Below are 20260 nucleotides of genomic sequence, written 5' to 3'. Positions count from 1 at the left end.
AGAAAACCAATGCCATACGGAAAAAATAATGCTTATTCTAATAAGACTTAGAATAGAAACAGATGTTTAGGCTAAAATGTTTTCTCCTGAAAACACACTTTATCTACTGATTCATAGAATCACAGAAAACTGTTTATTCCCCCCCCCCCAGTCATTAATAATATTTTTCTCTTCTGAAGAAAGTAAATGCATGTCTAACGGTAAAGATAAAGTACATTTTTAAGGACTTAAATTTCACATCTTAGAAAAAATCTTTACATGTAGGTTTTCAATGAAATATATATATTCTGCCCCTTATCTTACATTATCCATTCATAAATATAAGCTACATTGCGTTCCTCTTACAAAGTTTATTTCTAACTTGTTATCTTGCTGATTGCTTTATGTATTAACTGGTCCTTTTCTTGTTATATGGAGCTTAATGTACCCAATAAAATCTATCTCTAAGAGTACTGAAAAGATACAAAAGTCTTATTTCGTTAGTGAAAATTTTTATATTTATACAATACATTCTACAAGATTTGTTTTTTCTTTTGGAAACTTTTTTTTTGAAAGAAAATCATTTTTGGAAAATTGGAGTTAATCAAAACAATAAAACAAACAAGCTCATTGATCAATTTAAACATTATTAAATGTTTAAGGTTGCTCTTTTAGATGAATACTTTCTAGTAATATGTTTAAAAAAAGAGGGGAAAAAAACTTTGAAAAAAATTAAGCGAAACTAAAAAGATTTTAAGCATTTTTTTATGGGATTTTAGATAAGATGTAGTGAGATATAGGTGGTCAAAAAAAATTCCCAAAGAAAAAAAAATGCCTTTAAAATTATGTAGCCAGAAACCCCTTCAGGAATGTGATTAGATAAACGTGATTCTCTGTTAACGACTAACGTTATGCGGCTCAAGATCACTGAGGCAATTCTCACTCCCTTCTTCCCCTGCTCTGGGTTCGAAGGGGTCAAAAATGTTCTCACTTTTAGTTGTTTCTTTGAATTTCTGCAGAAAAGCCCGGATGTCCGGGTGAACCGGAGATTGTTGATTACGATAAGGACTTTGTGGAACTGAAATGGGATAAACCGAGCAAAGACGGGAACGCTCCCATCACGGGGTACATCATCGAGAAGAAGGGACCCGGAGGAGAATGGACAAAAGCTGCTGAAACGATGGGCCCAGGAGGAAAAGTCACGGGTCTTGTTCCTGGTGAGAAGTATGAATTCAGGGTCAGAGCCGTCAACAAAGCTGGACCCGGGGACCCCAGCGAAGCCACCCTTCCACACCTCGCTAAGCCTAAATTCTGTAAGTACTTCTTATTCTGTGTCACTAACAATTTCATTTAGCAGTAAGCGTTATACATACAGTCAGACCTCTATTTAACGAAGACGCTACATCCCTATGTAGTTCGTTATACGGAAAGTTTGTTAAATAAAAAATCATCTTTTAAAAGACTTAAACAACTCAAAACAAGTTTTAAATTCATAAACACTAGGCATATTTAAAATAGCATTGGATACACCTTTATCTTTTAAAGTAGTATTTGGTTATTTATTCTATTAATCTTAGCCATAAAAGAAATCTGCATGAAAAGTGAGAATAGAGCAAAACATTATCCAGTGTTACACTATCATGCTACATACATTTTCAACAAGAAAAAAAAGTTTAATGGCCACTCATAAAATCCGTTCATTCGGATTGAGTTTCTTTCGCGTTTGAAATACAAACAAAAAGGGACCTTACTGCTTTCTATAAAATAACTTTCAGAGATAGCAGTTAAACATAATACAGCATTATGCAGATTCCAATTCTGTAATTCTGAATTACAGCATAATTCAGAGATAGCAGTTACTTATAGCAGTGGCTTCGAATATATATATATATATATATATATATATACAGTGGAGCATCGTTTATACGACGCCGAAGGGACCACCGAAAAACGTCGTATAAACGATAACGTCGTATAATCGATTTTTACTTCTAAAACTGAAACTAACTCTGTTTTAAGTTAATTTTAATGTTTAACGTGTTGATTTACATAAATTTCTAAATTAGACAAAGCAAAACAAACAAATAACCAAAGAAGAAAAATTGCAGTGAGCAGTTTGAATGTATGTTACCTTTAATTATATTTTCCTGCTATTAGTCTCTACAATGCTTTGAATAGCGAGTTGAACTTACTGCTTTCTATGATGCAATTTTAGATTTCTAATCGCGGCCAAATCTAATGGCTGAAGCGCACTTGTGCAATTTGCTGGAAAAAAGAGAGCTTTTACATTTTCCAAAATAATTAGTATCGATGGGTGCGCTGGACATTGGTCGATGAATAGCAAAGTTTTTCGTTTTTGCCTCTTCATAATATTGTCTAGTTTTTTCAGTCATCTAGTAAAAATTACGGTCGTCATCCAAGCATTCTTGTTGGCACCCTTTTCTGTATCATTCATGTTGGCAAATGCCGCCCTTTTTTAAAATACACAAGAAAAAATAAAAAAACGATTCTGTGCGTCGTATAAACGATATATTTTTACATTAAAATGAATAGGAATGATTTGGGACCACACTAAAACGTCGTATAAACGATGCTCCACTATATATATATATATATATATATATATTTAAATACTGTAACAATTTCTTTTGTTTCATAAATTTTAAGGTTTTTGTTTTCAAAAACCTAATAGAGAAAGCAATCTTTATTAGCGAGTTTTATTTCGCTTCACTTATATCATAAACTTAATGCATATACAAAGTGGAAAAAAAACAAAGAAAAAAAAAACTCTTGAAAATATTTAAAAATGAAATAAATGGATAATTTTTTTTCTAAATTAATACATCCATCACTTTCAAATGTTGATTTTGTTGTTTTTATCTAGTGAAGCCACGAATTGATCGAGCCAATTTAAGGAACATGGCTATAAAAATTGGTCAGACTGTTAACTTAGACGTGAATGTGATCGGAGAGCCACCCCCACAAGTGACGTGGAAGTTGAATGACGTAGAAGTGCAGACGTCAGACACGATACGCATAGACAACGCTGATTATAACACAAAGTTCTACTTGTTGAGGGCGACGAGGAAAGAGAGTGGATTATACACCATCGTTGCCACCAATAAAGTCGGAACAGACGAAGCACAAGTTGAGATCTTTGTTCTAGGTATTCCATTGTTTTGCTTATCTTTTTACAAACAAATTCCCCAAAACTTAACTGGTTTCTTAGAGTAATTTTAAAACACATTGAAAGAACCTTGTTTCAAAGATGAAGGTTGATAGTGTTGAGAGCACTCGCCTCACATTGGTGACCCGGACGTGATGTGAACACGCCTACCATGACAGAAACACCCACTTCGATGGATTTCCCCGTTGAACAGTAGACTTGCTACTTGTGATTGCAGCAATATCCACCTTTATATTAATTAATATTTTTTATAGCGCATTAGTTTATATACTATTTGTTATCTTTTTGCTCCTTCTGACATTTTTTTAAAATTTTTATCATACTTTTTGTTCCTTTTCAACGATCGACTAAAAAATTTTATATTATCTCTGTAAAGCGTATTTGGAAAGCATAGTTTCTTTTATGAACTTAATACAATTTTTTTCTTCTTGTTTATATTTTAATTAAACGTTAAAGGAAGTTTAATTTCAATGATACTTTTTATTCGGTTTTAAATACAGAATTCGTCTGATTTTATTCTGAAGTTAAGATATGCTCTGTTTCTTTCCCCCTTTAAAGCAAGAAACCTTTACAAAAGTGCAGTGATTATTAGAATCCATATTTCTAATAGTTATGAATTTGATTCCGTTACTTTTAATTATGCAGAGAGTCATGGAGGGAAAAGGAGCTAATAAGACTAATAAGAATATATTTTGTATTCAACCGTTTATATTTCAGGCAAGCCAAGCAAGCCCAAAGGACCCCTCGATGTTTCTGACGTCCACAAAGAGGGTTGCACATTGAAGTGGAGTGAACCAGAAGACGATGGTGGTTCACCCATCGAATATTATGAAGTGGAGAAAATGGATGAGGATACGGGTGTTTGGGTACCGGCTGGTAAATCACAGACTCCCAAATGCGATCTCACCAATCTTCAACCCGGAAAGAAATACAAATTCCGTGTTCGGGCTGTCAACAAGGAAGGGGATTCTGAAGAACTGGAAACGGAAGACTCTACATTAGCCAAAAATCCATTTGGTAAATATCTTTCGACACATTTCTGTTAACGAAGAGACATTTTGTTTTTAAAAATTTGAGAGTAAACTGAAATAAATTTTAGAGGAAAAAAGGAGATCATTCATTTAGAAAGAAAACAAGTCAGATAAAAAAAAAAGTCGATTTCTACTTAGATCCACAAAGAAAAATTACATTTGTAGTTGACTTTTTTTTTTAAATAATTACAATTTTCTTCTCTCATATAAAACTGAAATAAATTTAATGAATGAATTAATTGTTGAAAAAGCTGTATTAATATCGATTGTCATCCTCTACAAGTTGAAGTTGAAGTTGATTCTATGAATAAAAAGATTGAAAATGTAATATATATAGAGAGAGTGTAAACTGATTGTAGGAATTTTTTTTTAAAAAAAACGTTTTTTCGTTAGTTAAATTTTATGAAAGTAAATTTAAAATATGTTAGTTAAATTTTTATTATGTTCAGCTTTATTATTTCTGTCGGTATCAGTTTTGTGCATGTTTTTGTTCAGTTCAGATGTATTGATTCGTATTTTTTCCAAGTATTATTTGATATTAATAAGATAAATAATGATGAGATTTATAAAACATCGAGGGGATGATTTAAATGTAAAATTTGATTTGATCATTGCAAAGAAAATAGATTTGAAATAGAATAGGAAAAAACCCACGGGGGGGATGCAAAGGGTTTTCAAAAGTTTTCATAAACATCTATTAGTGAATAATACAAGTTAACATGAATTACGTTTACAAAATGTCAATCACGGTTATTATAACGTATTCATTTAAAAATGTTTTTTTTTTAAATTAGATGAGCCCTCTAAACCAGGACGACCTGAGCCAACCGACTGGGATGTGGACCACGTCGATCTGCAGTGGTCACCTCCCTCGAGTGACGGTGGATCTCCCATCTCAAAGTATATAGTGGAAAAGAAGAAGAAGGGATGCCACAAGTGGCAGAAGGCGAAAGAGATCCCCGGTGACAAAACGAACGCGACTGTCGGGGATCTGGAGGAAGGTGAAGAGTATGAGTTCCGAGTGATCGCGGTCAACAAGGGTGGACTGAGCGAACCCAGTGAAGGATCGAGACCCGTGATTGCAAAACCCAAAAACTGTGAGTTATATCTTAAAAATACTACTTTTTTTTAAAATCTGTTATTCACTGTCTGTCCAAAACTATCTGGTTAAGATGGAGGCATAATTGTGTGGAGGTGTTTCTAGTGGTTCGGCTTGGGTCCGTTAGTTCCTGTGATTGGAACTCTGAGATGTGTGTGGACTCTCTGGACAATGCTACACTCCAAACTCTATGACAATATTTCGACCCACTTCTCTTCCAGCTGCTCCATTCACGCATGGAAACTTACACAGACGTGGTTTAGTTTATTATCCGTCGATGAACACAATTTTATGGGTTTACGACCACTCATGTTCGTAGCCTGGTCATTTTGAATCCAATCCAGAAGACAAGGGAACTTTTGGATCAAGTATAGGGAGACATTGACATTTGTGGAGGAATTTTTGATATCGCATTTGCGTGAAATGGAGAGGAAGACCATGAGAACCTCCCACGGTTAGCCTGACGGCAAGGGGGATTCTAACCCGTGATCCGTCTACCATAGAGGATATTTCACGTCTGCACTGTGGTCGGTGCGAGCTGGATTCGTATCGACCCGCCGTCGGTGGGATTCGAACCCGGTTCACTTCATTGAAAGGCGAACGCTCTATCCCCTGAGCTCAACAGACGCGGTTTGTCTGTGTTCAGAAACTGAACTGACTTTCCCAGAGCCTCCATCCCATAGAATACATTTGTGACGAATGAGAGCTCCGATAACGTATCCAGCCAAATCCTCGCTGCAAGTTGTGATAGAAATCCTATCAAAAACTGGTGGAAAGATTTCCCAGACATCGATGCAAAACGGGGGACGTCTCAACATCACATTACGACGTGCCTCAAGACGCTCCATACCCATTGAGTGTCCGGATACTTTTGGACCCAGATAGTGTATTTTGAGAGGGGAAATAGCTTCTCCCCGACAGTTATTACACAGTGAAAATAAGCCGTTCTGTAGAAAACTCCTTAAAAATCGTTCTTACTAAGCTTTCATGGATTGTTCTTCCCCCCTTCAATTATTATTGAGGACAACAAAAATACATGAGTCAGCAATCAGCTTATTTGTCTTGTGTCCGTCTTTCGCTAGAAAGGGGCACGTTGTCCACAAATAAACTGCTTTGAATCTTATTAACTTATAAATGGGATTCTAAACTTTCGATTATTTTCTTCACTATATCTCTGCATTAAATAAGAAAATTAGCATTCATTGTTTTTAAGGAATTAGGAATCAAATAATTAAGTTAAACCTTGCTAGTAAAATAGTTATTTTAAAATGGAGTATATAGAAAAGTAATCATATAATTTTATTTATTTATTCTTTTAGTCTAAAAACTATAAGTTAATATTAAGGGGAGATTTGTATGCGTAGCGTCGGAGGCGAAATTTATCAGTTTTTTAGCTATTATTCGCTCTTTCCAAAAGAAAAATAATAATTTTTGGATGAACACTTTATTCACGTTAAAATATTGAAAAAGAAATTTAAAGAAATAAAATGAAGTAAAATTTTTTTCGAAATTAACCCTTGACTGGGATCGAACCCCTCGGGCTACAAATTTCTTTGCGGACAAGCCCGCGGAGTTATTACTGACCATGCCACGCCTCACATGCTGTTACCACGAATATTTAGCCTAAAATATTTTCCCGCGGTTTTTCAACTTAGCCTAGTTTGACCCCATTCGCCCCCCCCCTATTTTTTCTATAAAAAATTACCTTGATACGATTGTTTAGTTTATTAAACTGTAATTTTTGGCCGAGTTTGACAAATTATGTTGATTAGTGCTGTATCTACTGGAGTTTGGTTTGAAGAATAGAGTACAAGCGGACAATTTTAATGGATGTTTAACAGATGACGAGGGTAGTGCAAAAAATAGTTTTACTGGCCGTCTTACTGCAAATTTAGAAGATACTGCAGGTCATTAGGTTTGCACTACTCCCAATCAAAGATTTCCCTTTCTCGATATCTCGAAAAATTGTAGTTGGCCGTGATGCGAAAATAATAAGAGAGAAATCAGCTTTTAAGAAATAAATTATTCTTTGAGTGTAGAGCATGCAACCACCATTCATGAAATATGTTTAAAGTAAAATTTTGCAATTCATTAAAATCATTGGCGAGGCTTTTGGAAGGTTGTAAAAGGGTTTTATCTATTAAATTAACTCATTTCAAGTTTTTTTCAGGAATTGAGGGTTATTTAGTAACATATTTTTCTCATAGGCAATGCAAGAAAATGTGAACAAATCTATAAGTATGGTTTGTCTAAAGTAAGAGCTCCCCTAGTCTTTCGTCTTCACCTGTGGCGGTGACTATGGTAACGAGGTATAACTATTTCAAGTAGGAGTATGAGGTCACTGTTAAGGACAGGCATTGGATCGGGTCGGCTAAAGAACGTGAATCTTTTTCTTTGGTCACTTGTGTTAGCCCGAGTGAAGAGAAGCTACCCTTCCTGAAATACGCTATTCTTGTTTCTTCAGTAGCAGATGGCCTCAAACTTAGTGGCCGGGGGAGTTTTTACCGTTGACAAACTATATACCGATTTTTTTCAACCATCAAGCAAATGAAATATGATTCTCGTGTATTTTTAAAACTTCAATGTAGTTTTAAAAACATGTATTATTTGTAGAGGTCAGCCAGGGAGGCCCCACTATTTTTTGACTAACTCCATGATTGTGGTCAATATGTAATTGAAAGCCTTCACTGATGAGGAAATGTTGTTTTCAATATTCCTATCACTTTTCTATAAAATCAAAAGTGATTCTCCCTTTTAAAATAGTGTATGCGAAAACACAAATCACTTAAGTGGACGCACAACTAATGATCTCTTCTTTTATTAGTGGCCCCTCAAATCGACCGAAAGAATCTGAAGGCTCTAACGGTGAGGAGTGGTCACGCAGTCATATTGGAGATCGGCGTGAAAGGTGAGCCGACCCCCACCATTCAATGGACAGTGGGTGGTAAACCACTCGGGGATAGAATTCAAATCGAGACTGCAGCGAATGAGACAAAATTCATGATTAAGAAAGCATTAAGGAAAGACACGAACAAGTACACCATCACAGCAAAGAACATAAACGGCACAGATGAAGCCGTTCTTGAGTTGACAGTAATAGGTAAGCAATATATAAAGATATTAAAGATAGTTTTCCCTGATTCATTCATAAAGTGTTTTTATGTAATCAATTCTTTTCCCTTTCTTTGTATAATTTATAAATGTTACCAACTCTTCCGGTAGTACAATAATTCCAGTGAGTAGGATATTTTCTTCACCATTTCAATAGTTGAGGCATCATTCTTTTGTAAATTGGAGAGATACTCCTTCACTTGTTCACGTCACGCACACAGCTGTTGTCATATCACTTCCATGTACGCTCAAATCACCTCTTAAAATCGATCTGTCAGTAGTGTGTATCTGACTTTTTAAAATTCTTTTTTTTTTAATTCTTAATCGTCGTTGAACAGCAGATCCAATTTTTGTTCTAACGTTCAGCCACGTAGCCTTGTCATTTTGAACCCAGTCCTGAAGACAAGGAAACTCCTAAAGGTATGATCTGTTATGGAAACGACTCGACAGATTGCATCAGTTACTACACGTGGAGTCTTCGGCCGGCTGGGATCAAACCCAGTGTCCTACCTGATCAAAAGTACTGACTCATAATTCTTCTCTCTCTAATGATTAAGAAACCTTTTAACTATTTAGTCACTTTTAATAACATTATTTGACTTCCGGTGACTCAATGGTGGGAATTCGCGCTGTCGTGATTCAGTTCCTTAGTTCGATCCTCAAGTCAGTGGGGTCGGTAAAATAAGTATCAAGCATGCTCGGTAGCTCAGCGTTTAGTTGACCATTTTGCGTTGGGTCGCGTTTGTTTTAACTGCTCTTGCACCCCGAAGGCCAAGAAAATTGAGAAGTGCACAATAGGCCCTCTATGGGCTGTAGTGAAACTGAGTTCCGTAGTAATATCATTACTTAAGTTTGTCCCGCAGTGGACTGATCGTTAAGACACGGTTCTCAGCAGATCACCTAAGTCAAGCATCAGTGGCTGCGGTTAGTGTGCGGGTGGGTGACCACTTGGATCTGTCTGCTTTGGGACCGAGGGTGTGTGGTATTGCTCCTCGTGAAACTGTTCTACCGTACAGTAAAGTGCTCGACTTCGCGTGCAGGTCGTTGGGCTGCTGAAGAGGGGGTGCCATCCCCTCTACAGTGGATCAAAATGGTGATGGCATGTCTTCGGATCATTCTCAGGGATGTTTCCCAGACCGTCGCCAAAAGCCCATCGTGCAGCTCTAGTGCGACGTGAATGAACTACAACATTACTTAAGTTTTTGTTAAAGGAAAAAAATCTCATTCTTGAAATTCTGACCCCCACAGGTAAACCAAGCAAACCTAAAGGTCCTCTGAAGGTATCTGATGTCCACGCAGAGGGTTGCAAGCTGGCTTGGGATCCACCGGAAGATGATGGAGGAGAACCCATCCAACAGTATGTGGTCGAAAAGATGGACACCGAAACAGGACGATGGTTGCCGGTCGCCACAACGAAGGAACCGAGCGCAGAAATTGAAGGCCTCATTCCCGGAAAGGATTACAAATTCCGAGTGAAGGCTGTCAATCCAGAGGGGGATTCAGAGGCTCTTGAAACAGAAAAATCAACCACTGCTAAAAATCCATTTGGTAAGCATAAATAAACATTACTACATATACTTTTGATTAAGAATGGTATTTGAATAGATACATTGAAATTCCAAGTAAATAGTTTATTTATATTGAAACTAAAACGTATGCAAATCATACAAAGCAGATATTTTCATATTTTTTGATACCTAAATCCAAAAAAAATTAAATTAGTAGTATCCTCATGATATCACAGAAAGATTAATTGCTCGGGGTAAATATTATTTAATACAATTGTAAAATCTTGGAATTTAAAGCTATTTAAATCATCAGTAAATCTAAAAACTAATTTATTATTAGGAGTGTAATTTTTTTCATAATGGTGCAAGACTAAGTTATTAGCTGAAAGAGATGAAAAATGAGTTCCTTTCTGTATTCCATCCATTTTATTAGTGGTATTCCACTGTAAGCATAATTATTAAAAAGGCAAAAATTAATTAGAATAGTGCTTTCATATAATATAACAAACAATAGTGTGAGGAGTTCCAAAAAAAGTGAAAAATTAAGAATGAAGCAATAAAACATTAATAAGCGAAAATTCAAGAAAACTGCAAAGTGGAAATCAAGTAAAATGTGGAATAAAAGCGCAAACAGGGAAGGTGTTCGATGTTTTTTCATACTTTTGTTTTTAAATATTTAAGAGTGTCTAGTATTTCGAGATCATTCACTCAAAAATGAATATAAATAGGAGTTCTTCCTAATCGTTTAGTATCGTGGAGAATAAAATGTTCATATGCTGAAATGAAATTGTTTTTCATGATAAATGAAACAAAATCATTAAAATCAAACTTATTGTGTTCGTACGGTTATGATTTATTTGTAAAGGTTCTTTTTACACCAAAAATAAATGAACTTAAATTCTTATAAATTTCTATAAGTTAAAATGATACGCGAACTTTAATACTTATTTACATATTTCTCTGTGTCGGGGATCAAAAACAGTAAAAAATAAACTTAATTGCAAATAATCAAAATTAATTGAGCTTAACGGTGCTGTTTAAGAACTAAAAAAGAGCATAAGTAAATGAGTCATTATGTTAAAAAGTTAAAATCAGTCTTCACGTGACAAAATTAATGGGGAAATTTATGTCACATTTCATTGGAAACAAAATTTTGATATACTGTCATTTTCTATAGAATAATATTTACTGTAAAATCAATCATTGTAATTAAATAAGTATTACTGTAAAAATTATGCTATAAAATTTTATTACGAAAAAAGAATGCATTCTTAGGTGAAAAAGATTTTATGACTACAGGACTAGGGGAGACAAAACCGTAACTGTTTGCTGTGAATTTTTACAGTTAGAATGAAAAACTCATTTACAGAATGGGAAAATTTTATTTTAAGAGAAAAAAAATATTTTCGTAAAACAAGGATCATTTATTAAGTCGTTAAATTTTTTTCTTATGAGCTTTGAAATTATTTGTATTCAGATTTTTTAATATGTATTATTTGTGTGTAGATGAACCGGGCCAGCCGGGTAAGCCGACCGCTAAGGACTGGGATCAGCATCATGTGGACCTGCAATGGACTGCACCACTGAGTGACGGTGGTTCTCCCATAACGAGTTACGTCATTGAAAAGAAAGACAAGTACAGCAGCAAGTGGCAGAGGGCTGTAGAGATTATAGGGGATTCATGCGAGGCTAGAATTCCGGATTTAATAGAAGGAATGGAATATAATTTTAGGGTGAGAGCTGTAAACAAAGCGGGTCCAGGTGAAGCCAGCATTGCAAGCGATCCTGTTACAGCTAAGATTCGATACTGTAAGTTCACTCATTTCTTAAAATCGAGACAATGTATTGGAAACAATTTATTTATTTTGTTTTATGGACCGTTTTTTAGTCCAGTAGAAATCCTAAGATGACGGGTGGGTTTCACTTTTTTATTGTTTTATTTTTCCTAATTTAAATCTCTAAAACGAGCTAGAGCTAAAAAAATTTGTAATGCTAAGTGGAAAAGAAAAAGAATAAAATAGTACTTTTTTTTTATCTAAAGAGGGAAGAAAAAAAGGGATGGATATTTGGAATGATATCATATCTTTTTGACAATAGAAATTTCTTTAAAATTGAATTCTTTTTAATAAATTAAGAGTGATGGGATTCGAGAAATGTTTAAAGCTAATGTTAAAAACTTTAAATGCTTAAAACTTTTCTCTCAACCTTAAAGAAGACTCCCTTATAAACCAATTGGGTTAAAAGTATTCGCGAAAATATTTCTAGAGACTCTTAGCGGGGCAGCGAAGATCGCGTCTGATACTTTTTTTCAAAATTCCGAGTGATTGAATGAAAAATTGAGTAGTTCAAAAAGATAAAAATTATTTCAATTTTTGTAGTTTATAGTGTTATTAAAACTACGCGGGGAATATATCTGAGATTTAAAAAAAGCTTAATTTTTTTTAAATAAAAATTTTCGAAGTCTCATTTTTCACCTGTTATTAACGAAACTTATTTTTAAAATCCCAAAAATTTATTTTAAAAAAATGCATATTTTGAAAAATAAGATTGTCATATAATCTGCCTTCATCAAAAAAATGTATAATTTTAATGCCTGAAATGAACTTTAGTACTTCTGTAAATTAATACAAAGTTTTTATAACCATCGTTGAACAACCGACTCAACTTTAGGTTTACGATAACCAATCTTCAACTCCATAGTCTTACAATTTTGAACCCAATCCAGAAAACAAGGGACATCCTCGATCAAGTATTGGGAGAAATATGTCTCCCTGGAGGACTTTTTGATGGAACAAACCACCATTTGTGTTACAAGGAGAGGGAAACCATGAAAACCACACGCGGTTAGCTTGACGGCAAAGAACCTCATGATCCGTCTACCATTGAGAATATTTTACGTCAGCACTGTCGTCGGAATTTGAATCAACCAGCCATACCTGGGATTCGAACCCGGTTCTCCTCATTGAAAGGCAAGCGCTCTATCCCCTGAGCCCCCATGACTCTAATAATGCAAAGTTTTAAAAAACAAACTGCTCTTCATTCTGTATAAGGCGAGAAAATATTTAATGAGCTCTTTTGAGGGAAAGAAAATAAAACTCTTTGCGGTGCCTTCTTTACCCTAAATGTATTCCATCAGATAGTAAATTCTGTGTCATTTTGTAAATCTTTTTCTATTTTGCTTCTTAAGTAAAGGTTAAATATCTAGAAGTCAATATTTATATTGTAAATTTGTCTTAAAAATTTAATTTATTATTTTTCTCTTTGTAGCTTCATATTTTCTAAAAACAAATAAAAATATAAAATAAATTTTTATGAAATTTAAAAAAAAAGATCTTCTCTGCAACGGTTATGCTTAATTAATAATTCCTTTGTTTTCTGTTATGCGTACCATCCTGACTTTATTAGAAGAATTGGATTTCTGTGTAGGAGATATAATTTGTCTAAAGTAAGAACTCCCCTGACCATTTGTCTGGATCAGTGACTGATCTAACTATTTCAAGTAGGGGTGTCGGATCACTCTTTGGTTCTGATTTAGGGAATAAGGTATAATCTCTTTCTGAGTTCTAGTCCTAGAATGAAGAGAAGCTTCCCTGAAATGAGCGGGTCTTGTTTACAAACCTAAGGAGGGGAAATTGAAATTAAAATAATTGTATTTCATTTCATTTCAGTGTGTCCAAAGATTGACAGAAATACGATAAAGGATGTGACGATTCACGCGAGTCAGAGTGTGAAGCTTGACGTGAAAATGATTGGAGAACCTCCACCCAAAAAGATTTGGATGTTGGGTAATATTGTGATGAAAGATGGAGGAAAGATTAATATTGAAAACGAACCCTACCGCACCAAACTCTGTTTCATTAACTGTGATAAAAGGGATTCCGGAACTTATAAGATCAAAGCAGAAAACAGTGTCGGAAGTGACGAAGCGACCATTCAACTCACTGTGTTAGGTGAGTATATTTAACAATTTATTAATAAACGTTTAAATTAATTTAGAAGATCTTAACGCAACACTAGCTGATGAGGAAGTGAAACTTCACGAACGGGAAATTCCCGATTCGTTTGTGCATAAGTGATACATGATAGTTTGTTCGTCTCCTCTAAAAATGGCAATTTCAAAATGAAGTATCTTAAGCCTTTGTGATCTTCTCGGTTGAGAAATTGAAGATGGAGTACTTCTTGTCAAAAGTTGGAGAGGGTTGGTGAGTTTTCTGTGATAATTTAACTAGTATTTTTAGATATCTCCACCGGGATCAGTGGATGCAGGGGAAATATCAGCGGTGCCGAGTTTCACTGCTAAACTGCGAACTGTCTTATCCGAGTTCTGGTCCTCAGCTGGTGCTTCTATAAAATGGACCTTGCGCATCAACTGAGCTACATCACTGTTCCATCGAGTGAATAAAAGCCACTTTAGTAAAAGATACGATCTGGGAAAGTATACGTGCTATTCTTAATCCAGCCCTTCTAGTTCTCTTCGGTCATATTGGGAGCCTATTTTGCTAGATATATCTAGCAGATTTCTGCACGGAGAGTGTATGTATGTAGCGCTCTACTAAATGGTTTGGAAGGGCCTTGCTTCGTAAAAACGTTTGGAACTTTTGAAAAGAGAATTGCGTGTCGGAAACTGTAGGCAGTCCATATCCAGTGTCGGGTACTGTCCTGCACGGCTGTTTTGCATCTTGAATGGGCGTCAACAATGAGTAGAAATATCCGTTCAAATAGAGGTCCGACGAAATCAATCTGCACTCCATGAATTGTCCTACCTTTAGCAGTCTTCACGAATAAAAGCTATTGAATCACTCTTCCAACCTTAAATCGAGTCAGTTTCGTTTTGATACGAAGGATTGACTTTTCACATTTATTCATTATAATTTACCCAATCGTCGCTAGTGTGCGTGCTGTTCCTCGACATGGGAATTTAGAAGTAAACACTCTTATGTTTAACAAGCACCATTTATTAATAATGAACAGCACTTAATTTAGAATATGGAAGATGCGTCTTAACGCAATACCACAGCTGGTGAAACTACCCGAGCAAGAAGAGATTCGGTTGCGCATGCGTGAAACGACAGTTCGTACCCATAGCCTTGAACGGCTAAGTATATCACAGTGAGCCTACAAAAAAGCGATCTCTTTCTATTAGTTATGAATGCTGTAGTCAGTACTATCGTCGAAAATTCACTTAATTCTGTGACGCAGGCAGATTATTATTGTAAAAATGTAGCTTCATTTAACACATATCAAAAATAATTTGAAATTTTTACGATCTGCACAAAAAAATTCGTTTTTTGAACTTAATTTCAATTTCATACAATCATACTTTAAATTTGGCCAAAACAGATTGAATAAAAAAAAGGAAAAAACAGATGCAGAGTATTTTATAATAGTTTTAAAATAAACTCTGTGAAGGAAGATTATTGTGTCTTCAAATGATTCTCTTACTTTAAAGGCAGAAGAGAACCAGGAAAAAAATGTGTGACTTTCAAGGAAAAGAATTAATAGTTCTGTCTCGGTCCCTGCCCAAACTATAAGATTTGATGTAAAATCTTAATTATCAGTTGATACTATGCAGCATTATTGTTTGGACGCCACTGAAACTTTGTTTATGTTCATTTGATTAACATTCTAATGCCATACCTGAAAAATAAATACAAATGGGAAGTAGAAAAATCTCATTACATCTAAAAGTATTGCCTATAACCTCGTGCAAAACATGTCATTGTATGAAAACTACAGAGCGTCGAATATTTTGATCTGATTATTATAATATACTAATATAATACCTGATGTAGTAAATATTCCGTATTTGTATAATACATCGTTTCATTTATTTAAATGCCGAATTTATATTACCTATCGTCTCATTTAACCCATTGATACACTACCGTAAGCAAGTGCAAACCGGTTTCAGTCGCGTGAAAGCAATAAATATCACCTAATAATCAAGATTTTACATAGAATCCTATAGTGCGTCTCATAATTTGGCCTGTAGGTCAGTGTGAGTCAACCAATCGGCAGACTTCATTGCACCCTTTATTAGAAATATGCCCTCTCCTGTTACCATAGCTGCTTTTTAGTCTGTAGGTATTCTCATCAAAGCCACACTGAAAGTTTTTTTTATCGGTATTAATTTTTTAGAGTGTTCCTTATTTTTCATAAAGAAGGTGAAATCTTTTCCTTTATATTTACATATTTTCAGGAGTTTCAAGCTTATCTCTATTTCTTGTTATCCTCAGATTTAAAAAAAAAAAAAAAACGAGTTGTCTAAATAATAACCCAAATGAATAACATAAGATGTGTTTGTATTATTACAGATCGCCCGGCTTAACAGAATAATCACCCAAATGAATAACATAAGATGTGTTTGTATTATTACAGATCGCCCGGCTTAACAGAATAATCACCCAAATGAATAACATAAGATGTGTTTGTATTATTACAGATCGCCCGGCTTAACAGAATAATCACCCAAATGAATAACATAAGATGTGTTTGTATTATTACAGATCGCCCGGCTTAACAGAATAATCACCCAAATGAATAACATAAGATGTGTTTGTATTATTACAGATCGCCCGGCTTAACAGAATAATCACCCAAATGAATAACATAAGATGTGTTTGTATTATTACAGATCGCCCGGCTTAACAGAATAATCACCCAAATGAATAACATAAGATGTGTTTGTATTATTACAGATCGCCCGGGAGCCCCTAAAGGTCCCCTCGAAGTGAGTGGTGTCCACGCTGAAGGCTGCAAACTGAAATGGAATCCTCCGGAGGAAGACGGGGGTGTGCCAGTGGAACATTATGCCGTTGAAAAGATGGACACTGCCACTGGACGGTGGGTTCCCGTCGGAAGAACTCTCGATCCAGAAATTCAAGTCGGGAATCTCGAACCGGGTGAGTCCTCAAAAAAAAACTTTTAAGGATCTTGATTATTTGAAAGTTTAGTACCAAAACGAAAGCAAACTTCATGAAAGTTTATTTTGATGAATGTTTTAAAAAATAATGTTACGTAACAAGCTATATTAAGAAACAGTCCCTTTTTTCATAAAAAAACACATTTATTTTGAAACGACACATAAGGTAACAAAATGAAAGTAATCATAACGGGTTGGTAATAATCTTGCAAAACAAAATATGGAAAACCCGTAATGGGTTAGCATAAACCTCAAATTCCAAAAACTCTATCTTCTCAAAAATCAACTACTCTCTGATAGATGCTCCATCAGAATCTCGCGCTTTTAATTTTAATGTATCTCGTTACATGTTTTGTTTCTTTTATTCACGCTTTTGCCAGCCAGATACTTTTTAAATATTTCCAGACTTTATAATATTATTTATGAAATGCCGATAGGTGTACTCTATTCGCGATCGCAACGCTCGAGTACGCCCTCTAGCGGGAGCCTGAAAATATCGGGCATTAGTTCCCTCATAACCATTGGCAATGACGGAGGCCATTTTCTTAGCTGCAAATAAGAAGCAAAATTTCCCTTAGGAAAAGGTAGAAGAACTTGAAAAAACTAACCAGAGCATGCCAAACATTGAAGCAGAACACGCCAAGCATTTGAGGAACAATTTCTCAATAATTTTTAGCTTTCTATTATCAACAACAATACTTCCAATTTCATGATCACTTGCTGTTACAGATGTGTGTATTACGGTAAAATAATTGTTTCTGTTTTCAATTCATTACAAATTAAAGTGAAGTCAATATTGCTTTCGTCATTCCAATGAATAAAGTGAATTCAGAACGTACAGAATTGTAATAGTTATTGAATATTCTTCTTTATAGAATAGTATATATTTCTGTATCTATATAATTCGGAAAACAACAATAAAGAATCATCCGAACTACTTGAAATAGTTTCATTTGTGCTGATTATTAATAAATTTTTATCGTTTTCTTAGTAAATATTTTTTAGTTTTGAAAGAATAATTTCAACTAGAATTCAGCTATTCTGTTTTTTAAGCTACATATTCAAATTCTTATCGAGATCTTACAATTATAAAATTTCTATGTATGGTATGTTATCTAAAAGTAATGAAGGGATAATATATGCATATATTATTTGAAAATAAAATTTTCAAACGACGAACATTTCATTTGGAATTCTGCGGATTTATAAAACAGGTGAGTGTTACGATTTTTAAAAGAAAAAATTTGCTTGTAAAGATTTTTTTTCTTATTTGATGATACTTCTCTACAGAATGGTTTTTTACGTCTGATTAAGAACAATAAGGATATGAAAGTTTTTATTTCAATATGAAGAATTTTTAAAATCATTTTTTATCATAAGAACTCTTTATTTTACGTTTTTTAGTTTACAGTTTTTTGATAAAAATTGTTGTCAAAATACGTTTTTTGAAAAATTAAATGGTATAACATTATGTGTTTATGTATACTTCTTGTATATTCTAATGTTTGAAGTAATAAGATTCAGAAAAGTATAGAATAAAAAATTCGGTACTTACGTATTAACGCCACCGCCACTACAGATTTGGCGGTTTTTAAGTGCCGCCAATCTACACTTAAAATTTTTTCCACAGGTCATAAAATAAAACACTTTATTTGAAATCAAAGTAGTCAATCGGATTTCGGTGAAAAATGGGCCGATATAGAGTTTAGCATAGATTCAAAACAATCATATCGCCATGTGAACTCTGATAAATAAGATTCCAAATGAAATAACATTTCCAAAACTTGCGTTTACCAAGATAAAGTTTAATGTCATGAGAATTGGTACATTTTCGTTTTTACGGTAAAATATTTCGCTCCTGAAAAAATAAAATTGCATCTTGTTTTGTTATTGGCAAATCCCAAAGACGCATTTTCGTAGCACTAAAAAATGGCGTCAAAAAGATTTTTTTTGTTTTGTTTCGCAAGCATTCTTTATTTTACGTTTTTTAGTTTCTAAATAATGATTTTTATTGAAACTTAAAATTTTTTGATATAAATTGTTGTCATAAAACTTTGCTTACAAAATTAAATTACATAAAATTATGAGGCTTTATGTCCTACTTTTTGTTAATTTTAATGTTTGAAGTAATATGATTCTTAAAACTATGGAATGTAAAGTTTAAATGAGCATTTCATGTTATATCATGGGTTTTAACTCTAATAAGAATAACTCTAATAAGATACATATTTTTTTCTGTTTATTTACAAATATTTTTCTGATGTGTTTTGGATGTTCCTTCTCTAAAAAAAAAGATACCATTTTGTTTTCTTTTGCATAAGAAAGAATATCAAAAATTTTTCTTTTTTAAATTTAATAAGCCACAATAAAGAAGGAGCGTTACAATGCTACATGCTACATTAAAGACGTTTCCAGAGTAACTGAATGACTGTTCATATAGAAATCGCAGGTATTCGTCTCATGCCCCCTATAGTTCGTTGCGATCACGAATTTTGAAAATGAAATAAACTCTGGAACTAATGTCAAAATGACAAGGTTACGGAGTTGTTTACAAGGTTGGGTCAAAATTACAAGGTTACATTAGTAGTCGTAAGCCCAAAAATTGGGTTGGCTGTTCAACGACGGTTATAAAATAAGAAAAATTGTTTATCACCAGGGGTCTGTTTAGAAGACCCTTCAAAAAATGATTTATCTTTTAATCGGATCCTTCACTAATTTGTTTATCTTCATTATTGTTTTGTTAATCGAATAAACCTTTCCAGGGGGGGGGGAGGAAAGACAGATGTAAACGAATTAAATTTTGTCTTCGGCAGACGCTTCTTCCCATATTCGTCCGAAACGAATATTCTGCGTTTATCAGTATAGGCTAAATACCAAATACATGTAAGTAGCATGTCTAATTTAGTAGCAGCAATTGCTGTTCATTTTTCAAAAGTTAATTCTTTTCCTTATAATTTTACAGTGTTAAGCATAATCTCGTATGTCTTTACAATTTAAAAACTCCTTGAAAAAGTTTTATTGCAATAACAGGACCCTATTTGCACACATTCACAAAAGCCGGACCCTGGTTGAAAGAATGTGACTTAACGTTTATTTTATATTTACAAATGACGCGTAATTTTTTCACAATTTTACAAAAAAGGACCTTTCACAAAATGACTGGACAGGCCCCTGATCACTGATTGTTTATTTCATTTCAAAATCGGATACTATCAGATTAACTAATAAATTGCCATAATGAAGACAATATTCAACTATTTGCACTGTCAGGTGACTTTATATGTATCTTTTTTTTATCACAGGACATGAATATAAGTTCAGAGTGAAGGCCGTTAATGCAGAAGGAGAGTCTGATCCTTTGGATGCTTTCGAACCAGTTATTGCAAAGAATCCATACGGTAAGATTTGTTTGCAACTATTTTA

The 20260-nt window shown here is 34.2% G+C and overlaps 1 protein-coding gene across 9 annotated transcripts in view; it reads left to right on the top strand.

Moving 5' to 3' along the window:
• LOC107453633 (twitchin) overlaps positions 1-20260 on the top strand; it is a 264438-nt gene that overhangs the window by 107549 nt on the left and 136629 nt on the right. For all 9 annotated transcript variants that reach the window (XM_087158572.1, XM_087158571.1, XM_087158570.1 and 6 more), the window contains 10 exons: positions 999-1292; positions 2864-3145; positions 3884-4183; positions 4992-5294; positions 8121-8396; positions 9656-9955; positions 11422-11724; positions 13584-13865; positions 16614-16817; positions 20140-20235. In XM_087158572.1, the coding sequence (XP_087014698.1) occupies positions 999-1292; positions 2864-3145; positions 3884-4183; positions 4992-5294; positions 8121-8396; positions 9656-9955; positions 11422-11724; positions 13584-13865; positions 16614-16817; positions 20140-20235 (2640 nt within the window). The remainder of the gene's footprint in view (positions 1-998; positions 1293-2863; positions 3146-3883; positions 4184-4991; positions 5295-8120; positions 8397-9655; positions 9956-11421; positions 11725-13583; positions 13866-16613; positions 16818-20139; positions 20236-20260) is intronic.

The sequence above is a fragment of the Parasteatoda tepidariorum genome, chromosome 3 (assembly GCF_982258835.1).
Source record: "Parasteatoda tepidariorum strain Cologne lab strain chromosome 3, Ptep-v5.0, whole genome shotgun sequence".
NCBI lineage: Eukaryota > Metazoa > Arthropoda > Arachnida > Araneae > Theridiidae > Parasteatoda > Parasteatoda tepidariorum.
Note: the sequence above shows the minus strand (reverse complement) of the source record. Positions and strands in the feature narration are given on the sequence as shown.